The 17279-nt window shown below is 44.3% G+C and overlaps 1 protein-coding gene across 17 annotated transcripts in view; it reads left to right on the top strand.

Annotated features, from left to right (window-relative positions):
- The window catches only part of TANC2 (tetratricopeptide repeat, ankyrin repeat and coiled-coil containing 2), a 342062-nt gene that overhangs the window by 315988 nt on the left and 8795 nt on the right, over positions 1-17279 (top strand). For 16 of the 17 annotated variants that reach the window (XM_057716527.1, XM_057716534.1, XM_057716530.1 and 13 more), the window contains 7 exons: positions 5069-5202; positions 6483-6606; positions 10238-10413; positions 10702-10834; positions 12259-12350; positions 14291-14437; positions 16830-16930. In XM_057716527.1, coding sequence (XP_057572510.1) covers positions 5069-5202; positions 6483-6606; positions 10238-10413; positions 10702-10834; positions 12259-12350; positions 14291-14437; positions 16830-16930 — 907 coding nt within the window. Of the gene's footprint in view, positions 1-5068; positions 5203-6482; positions 6607-10237; positions 10414-10701; positions 10835-11402; positions 11433-12258; positions 12351-14290; positions 14438-16829; positions 16931-17279 lie in introns of all 17 variants that reach the window. The other variant, XM_057716538.1, reaches the window with a different exon arrangement.

The following is a 17279-nucleotide window of genomic DNA, read 5'->3' as shown; positions in this document are numbered from 1 at the left end:
GAGACCTGGAGCTGCGGGAGCCCCGTCAGCACAGCCTCCCCGGCACAGCCCCGCCGTCCCTCCCAGAGTCTCCTGTTGCCAAGCCATGTGCATGCGACCTTAACCCTAACCAGGGAGGGTGACAGAAAGTAGTGGCCCAATGGCAGTAACGGACAGAAATTACAAGACTAACAATCACAGCGATGAATATCACATGCATTCTAAGTGCTCTCCTTGAAAGAGTTCCTTAAAAATGTTCAGAAGGGTGTGAACTAAGTAGAAGACTTATTTTTATTGATGTGAATTCATTAGAATAAAACTTTAGGGCCTCAGGACTTTTAAAATATTTCCTGCTTTAAAGTTTGCAATGAAGTTTGTTACATTAGTTTTCTTACATGTGTACCATATCTCAAGAGTGTAAAAAAATCAGTTTCATGTCAGTTTGCGTGTAGTCAGAATTGTGTTATGTTTAATTTGATATTCATATGAACTGATTTCATCATTATGGACAAAAGATTTTACTTAAATGAGTTAGAATGAAATGCATTTGTAATATAATTTATAGAGCTATAAAAAGTTATTTGACTTCAGAAAAATTTCTGGGAAATAATGTCTTTGCTATGTTAAAAAAGAAACGTCACTACAACGCACCATGAGTGTAGAACAGAGCTGCTTTTCTATCTATAGGGATGGGTTTTACTAAGTATACATGTTTCTTTCTAACTTACAGCACATAATCATTTAAAATTTATAATGACTCATTGAACTGTGCTGTTTCCTCCAATGGCAAAATCCTATACATGTTTCCCTTAAATAGAGAATGAAGGTCTATAACCTGCAGCTAGCTGGTTAGGGTCTCATATCTGCAACCCTGGCCTCAACAACACAGTTTTTACTTAAGGAAAATATGATGGTCATGATGTTTCCAACAGTTTGTATCATTTAGTATGTTGAATCCAAAATATCCCTAACTATAAGAAACTATATAACCATTATTTTATGTGCCATTCCAAAAAAAAAAGGAAAAAGAAAGAAAAACCCTCTGCGTATAAAACTGACACAGTTCTTTATTAACACATCGATTATAAGATGCGTCCTGACTTCGAAATGTTAAGATGTGGAGGGAAGAAAGTGCATCTTAGAATCAATGAAATATATCTTAGCATACAGTGCAATATTTATTGAGATGTAATTTTTACATATCAGATTTTCTAAAAGCAAGTCACTAGAACATTCAGGTTGTTTTCATCCTCCTTGTATGGCCTCTTTGTCCTTCCAAAGAGCATCTTCCTACATCCAGCTTTCACCATCTGGCCGGGCCTCTCCCATCCTGCAGGGTTTTCACAGATCTCTTATGGAACGTCGAAGAAGAAAAGCGGTTAAGGTGACAAGATTGTTCCCCAGTCCCTCCTCTCCTTTGTCTTACGTCTACAGACCAGAACCAGCATTAAAGGCTTCCAGGAGCTCTGGAGAGCCTGCGCTATCCCATGGCCCAAAAGTAGCGAAAATTCAGAAAATGAACAAGAAACCCTTAATTCATGCCTTCATTATCTTTTAGGGATTTATCTCCCAGACTTCAGCCAAAGCGATCTCTTTAAGCCACACTCTGTCCATTGTCACTTTCCTGCTCTTCACCCTTCATCGACCACCCATAGCATAAAAAGGGACTTCACTGGCGGTCCAGTGGTTAAGACTCCGCACTTCCGTTGAAGGGGGCATGGGTTCGATCCCTGGTTGCGGAACTGAGATGCCACATGCCATGTGATGCAACCAAAAAAAAAAAAAAGATAGCATGAAAAGACCTGTCATGATCTCTAGGCTCAGCTGTTGCCTGTCTTCTCCAGTAGCAGTAAAAGTGCTGTTTCCCACCTCAGGTGCCTTTATACTTGCTCTCCCTGTGCCTAGAATACCTCCCCGTTGTTGCTGCCTAGAAGTCTCCTATTTCTCTTTCAGTATCTGGTTCAGATTGTCAGCTCTTCCTGGAGACCTTCTCAGACACTTCTTCCTCTGTGCCACCTCCTGACAGCCCCCATGAGCGTATCTCTGTTGTGTTTATCACGCTGTAGAGTGATGTATTTGTTTGTCTGTTATCCTTATTCAACCCTGAGTTCCTTGAGAGCAGACAGTATCTGACAAATAGCTCCATAAATATTTAACTAATTAATGTTGTTTTGGATAGCAGTGCTCAGTATCTGTTGCCTCCACCACCTCCATCCCATCGGTCTTACATGACCTGTCTGTGCTGTACGCTCTCAAGGTTGAGAAAAGATAAACAAAAGAACCATTTGCTTCTCTGCATTCTATTAAGCATCAGCCTCCCATCCAAGCAGACTCTGGCTATTTCCTCAGCTCTGAGCGGCACCCTGTCTGTCTCTTCAAACTCCTTAGATGTTTCTCTTTGAAAAAGGACCATTTATGTCAGATAATCTCATCTGATGCTGACAAGCTAGGGAACAAATTCTGTTACTGGTCTCTTAGGAAGAGAGATTTGGCTCCAAACTGTTAACGTTTGCTCTAAGAATCAGTTTGTTGTTTTACAGAACTGGCTTTGCCTTAATCTTCTCTCTTTCGGAAAGTTTTAACAGTTTTTGATAAGACCTATATAAAATCCAGCCAGAGCAACTCCTTGCTCTTGGATTTTGAAAAGTACAAGACCCAATTTTCCATAGTTGTGCTGTTCTGAGATGAAGTTGGCCAGCTGTGTTAATGACCATGTCCAGCTATCAGCTGGAGATTCCTGCCAAATTACATCATAACCTAAGCAACAGAGATGATACAACAAAGAAAAGGGCCTAATGGAACATTCCCTCTCATATAAATGTGTTGTCCAGTGGGTTGAAATGGGCCAGCCCCAGCAACATGACTCCAGGTTAGAGCAGACAGTTTTAGTTTAGTTTTCAGGGTGCACACTGCTTGTGAGTTTTCAGCTGTGTTCTGTGAACTAACATCATTGTTGAGAGGCTTGATTTTGAAATACTGTCTGTATTTTCTCTAGAGTTCTATAAATTCTTTCATGAAAAAGAATGTATTTGCACACACACACCCCACACCATACACAAGACATTGAAAGGGAGGTTTGCTGCAACCGTGCCCCCTAGTAGCTTCTTTAAACTTGGGAGAGTTAGAAATTTTCCACATCCTTTTTCTTATGTAACAAGATGATTCTATGGCTTCTAATGAATGTCTAACCCAGTCAGGTTCTTTCCTTTTCCTCAGCTTTACTGAGCTATAATTGACATACAACATTGTGTAAATTTAATGTATACAGTGTGATGATTGCTAATCACATTGTTTAGCTACTCTTGTGTTCTGACCCAAGAACTAAAGTTTTGTTGTTGTTGTTTTTGTTTTTCCTGAACTATTAGAAATGTGAACTTGGAAAAGAGGGGAAATCACTTTGATTTAAAGAACAAGAGACAAAACTTCTTTGTCAAGTAAACAATCAAACCCATCAATACCTGCAACTCATCCCCATTCAGGACTTAGAAATGACCCTCGCCTCAGATAGGATGAAGCCTCTGCCCTTCTGTGAGGAACAGGACAGAATGCCTCTGTTAAGAGTTTCAAAATAAAACAAAAAATGTACTTAAGACAAGGCCTAGATACATCTAGTTTAAGAATGAGTATATCTTCTAAAATTGTCACATTTTCCTTCATAAGCTTTTTCTATCCTTGAGGAAGGGATTACTTCTAAAGTTTATCTTGGTGGACATTACAGGTAGTTTTGGTTTTGCATATGAGTCAGTTGTGGATAAATTTGGCCAAGCTCAGACAAAAAGCCATAATTTGCACTTAAATGAAAAAATCACGTGACCATTTGATTTGAATTTCAATGGCTTCCCTGATTAGATACCCACATTTGCAAACTGAAATATTACCTGCACCTGCCAAGTATTGTCTTCTTCCGCTTCGTCATCGGAGTAGGCGGCCATAGTGAAGGAAGGGCCTGCTGACTGCCACATCCGCTCTTCTAGTCCGCGTGCGGAGAAGGGTCTCCATCCTCTTTCTTTAAAAGTGTAACTCCTGCCATTTTCTAACAGTGTTTACCATCTTCTCTGCCCTCATCCATTTAAAACACTCAGCGTACGCATTCGAGATCCCTGGTTAAAAGAGACAAATATATATTTGTTCAAGTATGGACTTAGTAGAAAGTATATTGACAGATTCCTCTTACTACTATTGAAATAGTACTCAAAGGATGGAATAAGCACTCTTTGCATCTCCACTGTATCAGAGATCATAAACAATGGACAGTAGTACAGAAGGAAGCATGTTTACGTTTCTTCCTGCGGTGTGGCTTTTATCCTCACTATAGCTCTTCTTTATCTGTGACTCCATTATTCTCTATTTAGAAGAAAAGAGCCTTTGTCATACTTCTTCTCCCATCTTTTAGACTATTGAACAGTTTCGACCCTCATATAAAAATGGTTGCACATGTACTAGAAACTTCTGTCTCAACTGATGAAGAAAAAGAATGAAAACTGGCCCAAAGCTCTTAGACTGCAATTTCTTTTTTTTTCCTTTTTTTTTTCTTTTTTTATATATCTTTATTGTAAAAACTCCCTTAAAAGCAATCCAGGAAACTGTCATTTAAGCAAGCAACAAAATTAAGACTGCAGTTTCTGACTTTGGTTCTCTGAGTTTAAGGGCCCAGGAGTAGAAATTGGCCAGAGGTGGTCCCTAGCTAACACAAAAAAGGCTTTACTCTGCAGAGACTCTTCTTTCTACATTCTTACCCTGCACATACTGGTAAAAGGTTTGTATCTGGGAAGAGGTACCAAAAAAGAGATTAAAAGCAGAGACAACAGTCTAGGTAGGAAAAAATGAAACCAAGTAAGTTTGGTCAAAGTTGGTTTTTCAATAAATTTATTATTATAATTGTCTCCATATATATAAGCCCATATATAAATGTGGTTTTATTCATTATTTTTCTTTTAAAATTTCCTTCATGGCAAAAATAGCCAAAATCATCATTCTTGGAGGTAAAATAGCAGTTACGTTAATCAAACATAGATATGCTGCCCTGCTTATCCCAGAGGGCTGGAGAGGGCAAGACCCACAGTCCTCACTCTGTGCTCTCTGCCCTTAGCCCTGACAGCTGCAGCCGGAAGGGGCAAACTGGAGGTGTGTCGTCTGCTCCTGGAACAGGGGGCAGCAGTGGCCCAGCCAAACCGCCGAGGGGCAGTGCCCCTATTCAGCACCGTCCGCCAGGGCCACTGGCAGGTAAGCAGGTAGCTACTTCCAGTCCCCCAGGCAGGAGTGAGTTCTGGATGGGAACTTCTGAAGCAGAGAGCAAAAAAATCATGAAATTTGGGTTATCCAGCAGTCATTGGATTTGAAGGCTTGGGCCTCTGTTATTAATATTCTAGTTAATTGAGACTGTGTCAGAAACTTAACATTCAAAATCATGCTGATGGGGACTCCCCTGGTGGTGCACTGGTTAAGAATCTGCCTGCCAGTGCAGGGGACATGGGTTCGATCCCTGGCCCAGGAAGATCCCACATGCCACAGAGCAACTAAGCCCGTGCGCCACAGCTATTGAGCCTGCACTCTAGAGCCCACGAGCCACAACTACTGAACCCACACACCACAACTACTGAAACCCACGCACCTAGAGCCTGTGCTCCGCAACAAGAGAAACCACCGCAATGAGAAGCCCGTGCACTGCAGTGAAGAGTAGCCCCTGCTCGCCACAACTAGAGAAAGCCCACACGCTGCAACAAAGACCCAGCACAGCCATAAATAAACAAACAAACAGAATCATCCTGATGATCTGTATTGTACAGAAGGACTAGCTGTTTTTGGCCTGGTCATGCAGTGACCTCTTCTTTCTCACATTACACAGCATCCACAGGGTCTCTGGAAGGTTCAAACCTCAACAGATCCCTGCTAACCACTTACTGCAGGTGTCTCAGACTTGCAAAAAGAAAACGTGGTATATGTAAATTCTAGTTATATGATTTCCCAGATGTTTACATTCTGGATAAACGCGAATTTATACACTTAGGATGGAAAAGAAAGCATATTGGTTATAATCTTTGAAAATGTTTGAGTAGAGAAAAAAAGTCCTAGGAGCAAAACAGTGATTAAAGAGTTAGCAGAGGCTGTACTCTGTATTTACTGTATTCTGTTCAGTCGTAAATATTCACTGCAGGCAGGTCTGCAACCCATGAAGGTCAATAAAATGGCCCTGACATAGGTGTTGGCACTTGCATTACGGCGTTGTTTAGTCTATATCTTGGCCTTTGTTATCTTGAATTCTTTTTTACTTAGTGGCTGAGTGAGACGTTTAGAGTTGAGGTCTTCTCATTTGGCTGTCCCCAAGAGAGTCAGAGATCAAATCCCATGGTACTAGACTAGGCAGGAACTAGAGGGGGTTCTTGCAGTGGAAAGTTTCGTTAGTGGTGACTCGCAGGGAGTTCACACGGTGTGGGGGAGGGCGTGCGTGTGTCTGCTGAGCAGCACTTCCTGACTGCTTGGTCCCTGCTTCTCTGCACCTGCAGATTGTTGATCTTCTACTCACCCATGGAGCCGATGTCAACATGGCAGACAAGCAGGGCCGTACTCCCCTGATGATGGCGGCTTCCGAAGGCCACCTGGGAACTGTGGACTTTCTCCTTGCTCAAGGTCAGTTCTAGGATGCCAGAGCTCAATGATCAGTGCCTATAACAACCCAAGGAACTCATGATTTCCAGGGATGGATTCCAGGAGGTGTTGAGAATGGATATTCTTAATCCAGTTGGTTAGGAAATGAAAGTCCATCTTCTCCCTTCTCATATACAGTGGAACCCTTCTGATTCTGACGTTCTCTATTTCTTTATGGCTTGAGGGGTTTTACATAATCTAAGCTCTTTAATTCAAATCAGTAATCTCCAAACTTTGATTTTTTTTTTAATGTACACTCAATAAATGTTCATGTTCCAGGGATTGTATCTTGACTTTAACTGTAGCAATTCTTTTGTAAGCCTGCACAACTAATATTTTTCTTGTATCTGAAGGAGGCAAATGGAGGTTGAAACGATTGTTGACAGTGGGACCCTATTTGAAGAATCAGGGTATTATTATCCTCCTCTTGTAATAAATACCTTTTGACATTTACCAACATTCCTGTATCCCTGTGAGTGAGAAATAAAGGAGACTGTGGTCACACTATCCAGAGCGTTCCCTTCCATGGCTGTGACCTCAGTCACCTGTGCAGAACAGTGGTGAGTGACGAGGGAACCTCTGTAGTAGAGAAGCTTCAGTCACTGGTGACTCTGCAGTACCACGTAGTGGAGCTTGAGCATTTACATGAAGCAGGAGATCGTGTGACTGGGACCAGCCTTGACTCCATTCCAATAAGCCTCCCCTATGAGTACACTGGATCTCATCATCCGTAATTAATACCCACCAGTGCATACACTTCAAGGAAAACAAGCTCCTGAAAATCATGCCCAGGCTGGAGCAGCTGAAGGGTAGTTGATTTAGGAAGAAGGCAAGGTTTCTTCTAAGATTTCAGACTACCACTCGGAGACTTATTGGATCTTTAGCTCTCTCCTGCAAAGAAGAAAGTCTTTGGTTTCCATAGCCTTAGACTCACAAAGCTGGGTCAGAATCAAAGAACTGTTTTCCCCGTGTGCAGAGTGGCTCTTGCTTCCCCAATAAAAGCCACCAAACAAACCTGGTTTCCAGGTATCTATCCTTCCTTCTGCTAAGAGGGTGCTGGGGGAGCAAAGGGGATATGCCTAGATTCTCAGAATAAGACATGGCAGGAGTAAATGTCCCAGAACAACCCAAGTCTGCTGAAAAAGGCAGGACCCCTTCACCACAGATAAGCTGTAGATGGCTGCCTGGAGTCTGCCCATAGAAACTCGTCAGGCACAGATTCCAGAGATTTGTTCTCTTTACGCTGCAGGCATTCTGGTCTTCATAGTGTTTCATTCTTTCACACTTAAATCAGACTCTCAATCAACAAATTCTACATGTTTATTTAGCCTATATTACCTGCAAAATACTATGCTAGGAACTGATTTTCTTAAGTAATACACTATAATCTATGTCTTCAAAGGGTCTATAATCTGGCAAGGAGGGGATGAAACAAAGATAAGGAACCACCTTAAGAACCAGAGAATCCTAAGTGCTCCAAGAAGTGTATTTGAGTTGGAACAGGACAGACTTTGAAATTTGAATAGGAAAAATGTTCTGTATTGAGGACATTGATGTAATGTAAATGACAGGTCAGAGAGGAGGATGGTACACAACAGGTTTGGGGAAATATGCAAGTTGTCCAGTGACGTACATGAGGACTATTGGGAAATAAGATTGGAAACGTATGTGGAAAACAGTTGAAAAGGAACAAATTAAAAGAGTTAGGACTTACCTGAAGGCAATAGGGAGACTTTCAAGATTTTTTAAAAAGGGAATCAATGCCAGAGTTGTGCTTTAAAAAAAAAAAAAAATCACTCTGGCAGTAGTGTGAATCCCAGAGTTGATGAAGGGATTATAGTGGACCTGGGGATCAGTTAGGAAGCCACTGTCATCATGTAGATGAGAGGTGATGCTGAATCCAGGTGCAGTAGCTGTTGGGATAGAAAAAGATTTTGGATGTAAAGATTGATTACGTGTAGGATGTAAGGATAGAAGAGTTGACGGTAGCTCCAAAGTTCTGAAATGGATGTTTGCGGGAACTGTGATTCTGTTAACTGCTAGGGGAAGAAAAGAGAGAAGAGGGAGGTTTCAAATTGAATTTTCAGAGGAAATTGAATATATTGGGTTTTTTCATATGTATCTGCTTTTAATTTCTTAAATTCCAGCTTCCCTTATCTTTGTAAAATCAGTTTATCTGTAACATACATCCAGAACCTTCTTATCCTGCTCTTTCCGCCACTGGAGGCTCTGTCCAGGAAATTTATAGGTGTTGCATCTGAGAAAACTCCTTAGATTCTGTCCCATATTCAGATTAATTCCATATTAGAGTCAATATTTTAGTTGCAAACTACACCATTGTGAAAAGATAGCCCAGTACATAGATGGCTCTCATCAGGGTTAGAGGTATGGTACCTGCCAGCCCTTCATCCTGTTACGAGAAGCCACAAAGTCTGGTTATCTGACCTCTAGGGATACAGAGGTGATAGGCCACATAACTGCTGAGTAGCCCCAGAGCCTGGCTGGGCAGGTCCTGAGCTTGACCTGACATCTGAATCCTGTCCAGCTGAGGAGGCAGCCTAGAAAGTGTACTGTGTGTGCTGTAAGTTGATCTCTAATTTAGTTAGTGGGCATGACATGCCAACTGTGCGGAGTCATTTTAGATACTCTTCAGAACTAGCAAAGGAATGACAGGCCTTCGCCATCCAAGAGCTTACAGTCCAGGCTAAGAACCAAATGTGTATTGAATTTTAGACTAATTACAAAACTGTGTCAAGTGTGTTTGCGTCTTACAGGTGCAAATAGAAATGCTAAAGGGAAGAAGATGCAGAATGTAAAATAGGCTAAGGGAGTGGGGATGGGGTTATTGAAGGCTGACTAGTTTAATTAAACTCCTAACTCCCTTCCTGGCTCAGTCTCTTCCCATGAGTCCGTTTCCCTCCCATTCTAAGGAGGGAGAAGGTGGCCTGTTCCTATCATCACTGACAAACATGTCCTGAGACCCTTATTTTATGAGAATCTCTCAAGGAGTTTATACTCTTAGAAATTGAAAACTTTTGCTGAGTTCAGAAAACACTCAGAGAAGTTATTACATATAAGTGGGATATATACCAAAAAAAGATTAATAACAGAATAGGGGATATATGTCAAGCAGATCCAAGATGAGGTAACAGTGAACAGGAGAAGCTTCTTGGCAACAGGGAGGTTTGAGATGTTCCTAGAGAACAGGTGGATGTGAGGTACGTCACAGGGAGAGGAAAGGTATCTACACATGGGAGCAGCGTAACCAGAAGTGAGGATACAGAGTACTCGTGGGAGATTCTAGAGGCAGTGAGCACATCCATTTTGGCCAAGGTTGAGGATTCTCACAGGGGAGTAATGAAACTTAAGAATAGACAGTAAGCTGGGGGAGAGGTTAGGCAGAACCTAGGATGCCCAGCCAAAGAACTGGACTCTTCTACTGACAGCCTGTGGGAGCAACTTTGTTAACAGTTTTATCAAAAGACAACTCACATACCAGAAACAGAAGCTGTGCTCTGGCCAAGTGTACACCTTAAATAGCAGCTTTCCCTCCCGCTGAGAATCTTCATGTGTTTCATGTTTCCTCAGCCCTGTGTCATGCTTGCTCTTGTAGGTGCTTCCATCGCGCTAATGGACAAAGAAGGATTGACAGCCCTCAGCTGGGCGTGTTTGAAGGGTCATCTCTCGGTAGTACGTTCTCTGGTGGATAACGGAGCTGCCACAGACCATGCCGACAAGAACGGCCGCACCCCCCTGGACCTGGCCGCCTTCTATGGTGATGCTGAGGTGGTGAGTGCCTTTAGCCAAGCCTCAGGGTGGTAGGGAAAGTTCTCCATCCACAGTGTTATCTGGGGTTGACCATCCTGATATAAAGTTCTCAGATCTATACTGCTCAAGGGCAGGGATAGTCAAAATACCGGTAAAGAGCAGGAACATAGGTCTGGCCTGGAATACCATGGCTCTGCAGCCTGGTTCAAACCAGCCGCTGCATAAAAGGCAGGCAGCGGCCGGAGCCCTGAGTGGAGCAGTGAGAGCCATTACGCCCAGGTTAACCGTGCTGCTTGATCCGTGTCCTAGGTCCAGTTCCTGGTGGATCACGGGGCCATGATCGAGCACGTTGACTACAGTGGAATGCGCCCTTTGGATAGGGCAGTGGGGTGCCGAAACACTTCTGTTGTGGTCACTCTGCTGAAGAAAGGAGCCAAGATAGGTAGGAGAAAGGAAGAAGGTGCTGGCCATCTGTGCCCAGGGGCCAGACTGGTCCGGTAGTCTGGCTGCCCTGGGTGTTTGGTGTGAGTGCGTATAGTTTCCCCTCTGCCCTGGCCCAGTTATCGTCCAAGTGAACAGAAAGACTCTTGGCCCAGAGAAAGCACCATCTGAGCCATGGTCTACACTACCCTGTGTCCAAAAGCACACAGTTATCTGCCGTGCCCCGAGTAGCCTTCGCCAGGAGGCTGCTCTGACCTTAAGCACATCTCAGCGCTGATGCCTCGGGGGCAGCCCCGCCCCGTGAGCATCCTGGATCCCTGCGCCGCCACAGCCTTCGCTTTCCCTTGCTCTGTATGTGCTTCAGACTCTCCAGTCCCTGCGGCTGCTGTCCCATCCGCTCCCCATCCCTCAGACCCGTAGACAAGGGTTGGCTGATATGCTGGCTTTTTTGCTGCCTGCCTCTCACTGCTGCTTTTTCCTTCTTTTTTTTTTTTCTTTTTTTTTTTTTCACCTTCATCCATTTTTTTTTTTCCTCTCCTACAACTTTTTGTTTTCTCCTTTCTTTGAAGGTTGTCAGACGTTACCGAGTCGCCCACGAGGTATATTTCACCGCTGTCAGCATCAGGCGTGGTCTGATGGCTTGGTCAGCTTTGCCTTCTCCTCTTTGATTTAGCCTGCATGAGTTCCCTACACCTCTAATCTTTTAATTTACTTCACCTTAAAAGAAGATTTTTTTTAATGACTGTTGTAGAGAATAACTTGAACTTTTTGGTAACTAACCCTGAAAAGCTTAGTTGGTAAATAATTCAGGCATCCGTAAACTAATCGAGTTAACCTTTTCCTTCTCTTTGTGGGTACAGTGGTCCTCAGTCATGTTGGCTTGTTTCACATCGGAACTGTGCTCCTGGGTCAGCGTGAATCCCAGGAGTCCTATTCAGTACTTACAAATTCAGGGAGCCTTAAGAGTCTTTTTATGGTTTCCCTTCCACAAAGAACATATTTAAAAATTAAGAGACTAAACACCTGGGGGTTTTGAGTCCCAGATTCTGAAATAAATTACCCTTTTTGGATTTTTAAAATCTTACAGTGACATTTAATGTAAGCCCTTTCTCCCAGTTTCCTACTTAAGATAACTCCAGACTAAGCCATCGCCTGCCCAAATACAACATGCAGGCTTTGCTGCCCTCCGGTGGTGCAGACTCAAGACAGTTCAGACATTCTTATTTTAAGGTGAATACAAATCCAACGCAGCTTCTTGGCAGTGGGGAGTCACTAAGACACTCCCATTTCTAAAAGATGAGGCCATTGTTGTGGAGCAAGTTGTTCTCTCAGCAGAAATCCCCCCAGGGTGTTTTTTTCACCTAGCTTCCTACCACCCTTACATTGTATGAGTTTTTTACCCATCATGCATCCTGTACACTGCAGGTCCAGCCACGTGGGCGATGGCCACCTCCAAACCAGACATCATGATCATCCTGCTGAGCAAGCTGATGGAAGAGGGGGACATGTTCTATAAGGTGAGGGGAGGAAGGAGCAGTTTCCTCCAGACAGCGCTGACCGTTCCCTACAGTGTAGAGAACTACCAAAAACCTGGCAGTTCGCAGCCTTGGTTCTAGAGGCAGCAGGAGAAGGCCATCCCTCAGTGGCGGGCTCATAAGTTGAAGTTCCCAGTGTTTTGCCTCCTTAACAAGAGAGCAAGCGTAGCCTGCACATGCCTGCCGCTGATCCCCCTAAACACCTAGTGTGACCTGGTCGCTAATAGGCGGTTACATAGATTCCACATGGAATCTGTTCATCAGAGCCTGGAAACCATGGGACAAGTAAAAGAAAAATTACACAGTACAGATATTTCCAGTCTTTGGGAAAGAGGCACTGATCTTAGCTTTTATATTTAATATATGCGTAGATTTAAAAGTCTGCAGTAATAATAGCTTATCAGCATCCCTGAGTAAGAAAAGGAAACCGAGACAAATAGCAATTATAAGATTTACCTGAAGTCATTCACTGAATGACAACAGAAAAGATATGGAGTCTTCTCGTACTCACAGTTCAAGCTGAAGGCCCCAGACCCCAATTCACACAAACTCCCATGGGTTGTAGGAAGTCCCTTAAGAACTTTCCCTGTCAGAGTTACCTTGTTGTGTTAAGATTAGCTGAATCTTCTTCTCCTAAAGGTAAACACAAATCCAACCCAGCTTTTGGCAGGGGGCATCACTGAGACATGCCCAGGCCCAAAGATGAGGAAATGGTTGTGATGCATGTTGTTTCCACCCTGTGTAAGGGGTGTACAGAGCTCCTGGGAGTAGAGTTGTATTCCCTGGGGACCCTTTGAGTGAGCGTTACGATAATCTAGGACTCTTAGCCTTCTAGGAAACTTGAGTTCTTACCCATCCATGATTTTACATGACTTCAAACAAGGGCCTCTCTTGGTGTCTTCTTTATGGACCTGAAAATGGCATTGCTGTCAAGAATCTAAGCCCTGTTTATAACAGAACTTCTGGCATCCTAAGGAAGGGGTCCCACCTCCTAATGAGAACAGGCAGAGCTACTCCTGTTACTACTCAGAATTCTGCCTTGGAAGACTCCGAGTCTGTCCTCAGTGAAAGGGTCTAAAGAGAACATAAAAGATCAGGACCCCTGGTTGGAGTTGCAGCTATACAGAAGGAGTGGAGTGGATGAGGATCCGCTAACAGAATGGGAGAGGCCTCCTGCATCCTTCTGGGTTCAGCTTATAAATTTTCAGATGCAAAATGAAAGAAAAGTTCAAGGCCCCTGTGACCAGGTCCCTAGGTGGGTCATAGATTTACCTCATCTTGGAAAATCCCTCCAGCATAGTCAGATGGAATCACAAATTCTGAATTTCACTTCTCTGCCACCACCCTACCCCATCCCTTTTCCAAAAACGGAGGAAGACTCATTGATATTCTTTTCTGCCATGAGATGAGGGAAGCAACAGCTAGACTGCTTTAGCTCCCACGTCATGTCTTTGTGAGGAAGAGAATGGCCTCTTCTAGAGGACTGGCAAGGTGGAACAAAAAGAGTTTTCCAGATATGCCAAATGTAAAGAAGTAATAAAAAAAAAAAAAAAAAAAAAGAAGTAATAATAATTTTGTAGTGACTGGGACTGGGGAATGCTATGTGTCCCAGCGAGATTAGGTCAAGGAAAAGCTCCTCTGAAGTGAACAAGGTCAGTGCCTTGGGAATCCAGTTGGGAAGCTGGGGTCCCAGGCCTTTCATTCGCCAAGGCTTTGGCTCTCTGGCTGGTATCTTGGGAATCCCCTTCACCACGCCTCGCCTGCCAGCTGAGCTTCCAGTAGAAAAGACTGGACCCTCCTGCTCTTACTGTCAGGGCTGGTGTTGGGAGTAGTAACTGCAGAGAGGAGGAAGGGAGTGGGAGCAAACCTCCTTAGCTGCTCAGCAGACCAACAGTGTGTTTTGCCATCTCTGCTCCCACTAGAAAGGTAAAGTGAAGGAAGCCGCCCAGCGCTACCAGTACGCTCTGAAGAAATTCCCTAGAGAAGGGTTTGGTGAGGACTTGAAAACCTTCCGGGAGCTAAAGGTGTCTCTCCTCCTCAACCTCTCTCGATGTCGCAGGAAAATGAACGTAAGTCCGTCTCGTCCCAGCTCCTTTCTGCAGTCCTGGAAGCAGACGGTCCGTGCCACGCACTGGCTTCTCCCAGGCCCCTGAAATCCTTGTCTGTCCCATTTGGAACTTGGTTGTCCTTCACAGAGCACTGACATTTGCAACTTGAAAGAAATCAAGTCTAAGTACAATCTGTATCTCAGACTATAAAAAAGTGAATCCTGTGGGCTTTGTGAATTTTCCTAATTCCCGCTGAAAGTGATTGGAGTATCATCGCCATCCTGCCCTGCCCCCGAGTCAGTTTTCTGGTCTTTGGGAAAATGTGAGAGCAGTGGTCACTGGAATTCCAGCTGCAGTTAGATACAAATTTTAGTCATTCCCTTACTTTCTGGTAGACCCCCTAGTCATTTAAGGAAGGGCTGGAAAGAGGGCCCATGACCAGGGACTTCAAGGTTTAATTTCTAAGGCCAGTCTTCAGCTTTCCACTTCTTTCCTCATCCTTTTATTCTAACGTGATATGTCCCTTCTTGTCACAGAGGGAATCTTAGAATTCTTCCTGGTCCTTTATTATCCCCTAAATAGTCCTTGGTCCTTCTTGCCTGCTTTGCAGATACAAGGCACTGCTCCCTTGACATGCAGACACTCCTGGGCCAAGAACCCTCTCTCAGATCCTGGGAATAGCCAGGATCACGTTAGGAACCTCTGACATCCACCAGCCTGAGGTCTCGTGGTTCCTCAGGAGATAAAAATAACCCAAGCCAAACAGGAGCATTGGGATAAAGGGATAAAGATCTCAGGTGTACAGAAGTGAGCTTTCAGCCTCAGTCGCAAGAGATCTGCTATCAGTTCCAGAATAAGACCTTTATGTCATCCATCTAAAACCTGGCAGTGAAAAGAGCCCTGATCAATAGACTTGGATGTCTCAGAGGGCACAGTGATGCCCTAAGAGGCCGTCTTCCCGGGCGCTGAGGAGAGTGGGGACGTGGTGGAGGTTCTCGGGGGAAGGCAGTGAGGTCTTACGTGAGACAGAAGAAACAGCACTAGGGTCTCCTACAGCTCCAGCGAGTGAGACTGAGACAAAGCTCTGAAGCTGCTGCCAACCTGTTGGCTGCCTTTTTGCCTCACAAATAATCTGCTTTTTAAAAACACTCTAATCTTCCCAGAAATAATGATTGTCCCAAAAGACAAAATTAAAGGGTAAGGTTGAAACAGTAGAGCTGAAAGCTGATGCTATAAAATAGCACACGTTCTCTTTCGCTCCACCTTGGATCAGAAATGGTGAATCACCTCCCGGGACCACCTGAAGTCTGTCATCTTTGGTAGAAAGTTGCCCATTAATTTTTTTTTTTTTTATCATCTTTACCTCCACCCCAGGGCCTTTGTTCTGCCTTAGGAATCACAAGTTTCACCAGAGGCTACTGTGCTATACTATGGCTTTGCTATTAAAAGAAGAGAAACTCTTCCCCTTCAGCTTAGTATGTAAGGGTGTCTTGAAAACTATAGCTTCATTTCCCTGGTTCCTGTTCCCAGGGCTTCTCAGAATGAGGACAGATGGGACCATGTTCTTCCAGGGAGTCTCAGTCATTCAGAGATGAGGTGACAGCACAGGCCCCAGTCACAGCCAGGCTTCTCTCTTGTTTTATCATTATTTTTTAAATTTTAAATGTTTCCTAAGTAAGGAGCCAGTTAAGAGAAGGAGCAGGCCAGAGAAGCCTCTGTGAAACAGAAGGGAAACTGCCGCTCATTGAGCACCTCCTGTGTGCCAGGGACTGTGGGGGGCTTTCAGGGCTTTACTGCTCTTAGTCCTACCCAGGAGGTCGGTATAGGTGAGAAAACACACAACACGCCGTGGGGGCTTACAGAGCAGAGCAGAGAACGGAACCCAAGCCCGTCTGATATGCCTCCTCCATCGAGTCTCCATAGCCAGTCCTTTCTTTTTCACACAGACCCCATCTTCCTGGACTTTTCTCGTCCCTTTAAAGCCAAGAAATAGTGGGCACAGCAGGAAGGTGGGGGGTAGGATAAGGGTACCCATGAGGTGTCAATGGTGTGTTTGCCGCATACACACGTGTGCAACAAGAGTTCAGGTTTCCACCTTCAAGAACTTCGTTGGGTTGACACTTGGCTTCTGGACCAGAAAGAACTTTGTTACAAAGGCAGAAAGAGGACAAATTTAATTTCATACTTCTGGGCAAATGAATTGCCATGAGCCATTGCAGGGGCCACACAGGGCAAAAGGCAGAAGGAACTTTCCATCTGGGCCACATGGCTAGAGCCAGGCCAGGCATGTCAGGAATCCCAGGTGTTCCATCCATAAGTGTCAAAGAAATGTACATATAATCTGTTTTATTCCCAAGCTGTCTATTTTTCATATCTCTTCAATGACTCACTTGCACACCTATTGTAATGACAGGATTTTGGAATGGCGGAGGAATTTGCTACTAAGGCCCTGGAGCTGAAACCGAAATCTTATGAAGCTTACTATGCAAGAGCAAGGGCAAAACGCAGCAGCAGGTGAGGAGAGAGAGAGGGTGAGAAGCAAGAGGTCTCTTCTGCAAATCTGGCCCAGGCAACACAGGCCGTCCTGGGGCATACGCACCCAACTGTGTCTGTCCCCGAGGACTCGCAGGGCCAAGCTTTGGGGACGGCTCCTGTTGCAGAGGATGCATCTTACGGCTGGCAGGTCTTCCGGGCTGTGGAGGTCCAGAGCATTTTACTTTGGGAGAAAACGGCCTTTTCGTTGTTGGAGAATTGTTGGAGAGTGGCACCTTCTTCCAGGAAGCCTCTGCCTGTCTCAGTCGCTTTTTAACCCCCACAGCAGGTAGCGAAGAGACACTGATGCCTTCAGAAGAGGGCACTTGAG

This window comes from Hippopotamus amphibius, chromosome 17 (assembly GCF_030028045.1).
Source record: "Hippopotamus amphibius kiboko isolate mHipAmp2 chromosome 17, mHipAmp2.hap2, whole genome shotgun sequence".
Lineage (NCBI taxonomy): Eukaryota > Metazoa > Chordata > Mammalia > Artiodactyla > Hippopotamidae > Hippopotamus > Hippopotamus amphibius.
Note: the sequence above shows the minus strand (reverse complement) of the source record. Positions and strands in the feature narration are given on the sequence as shown.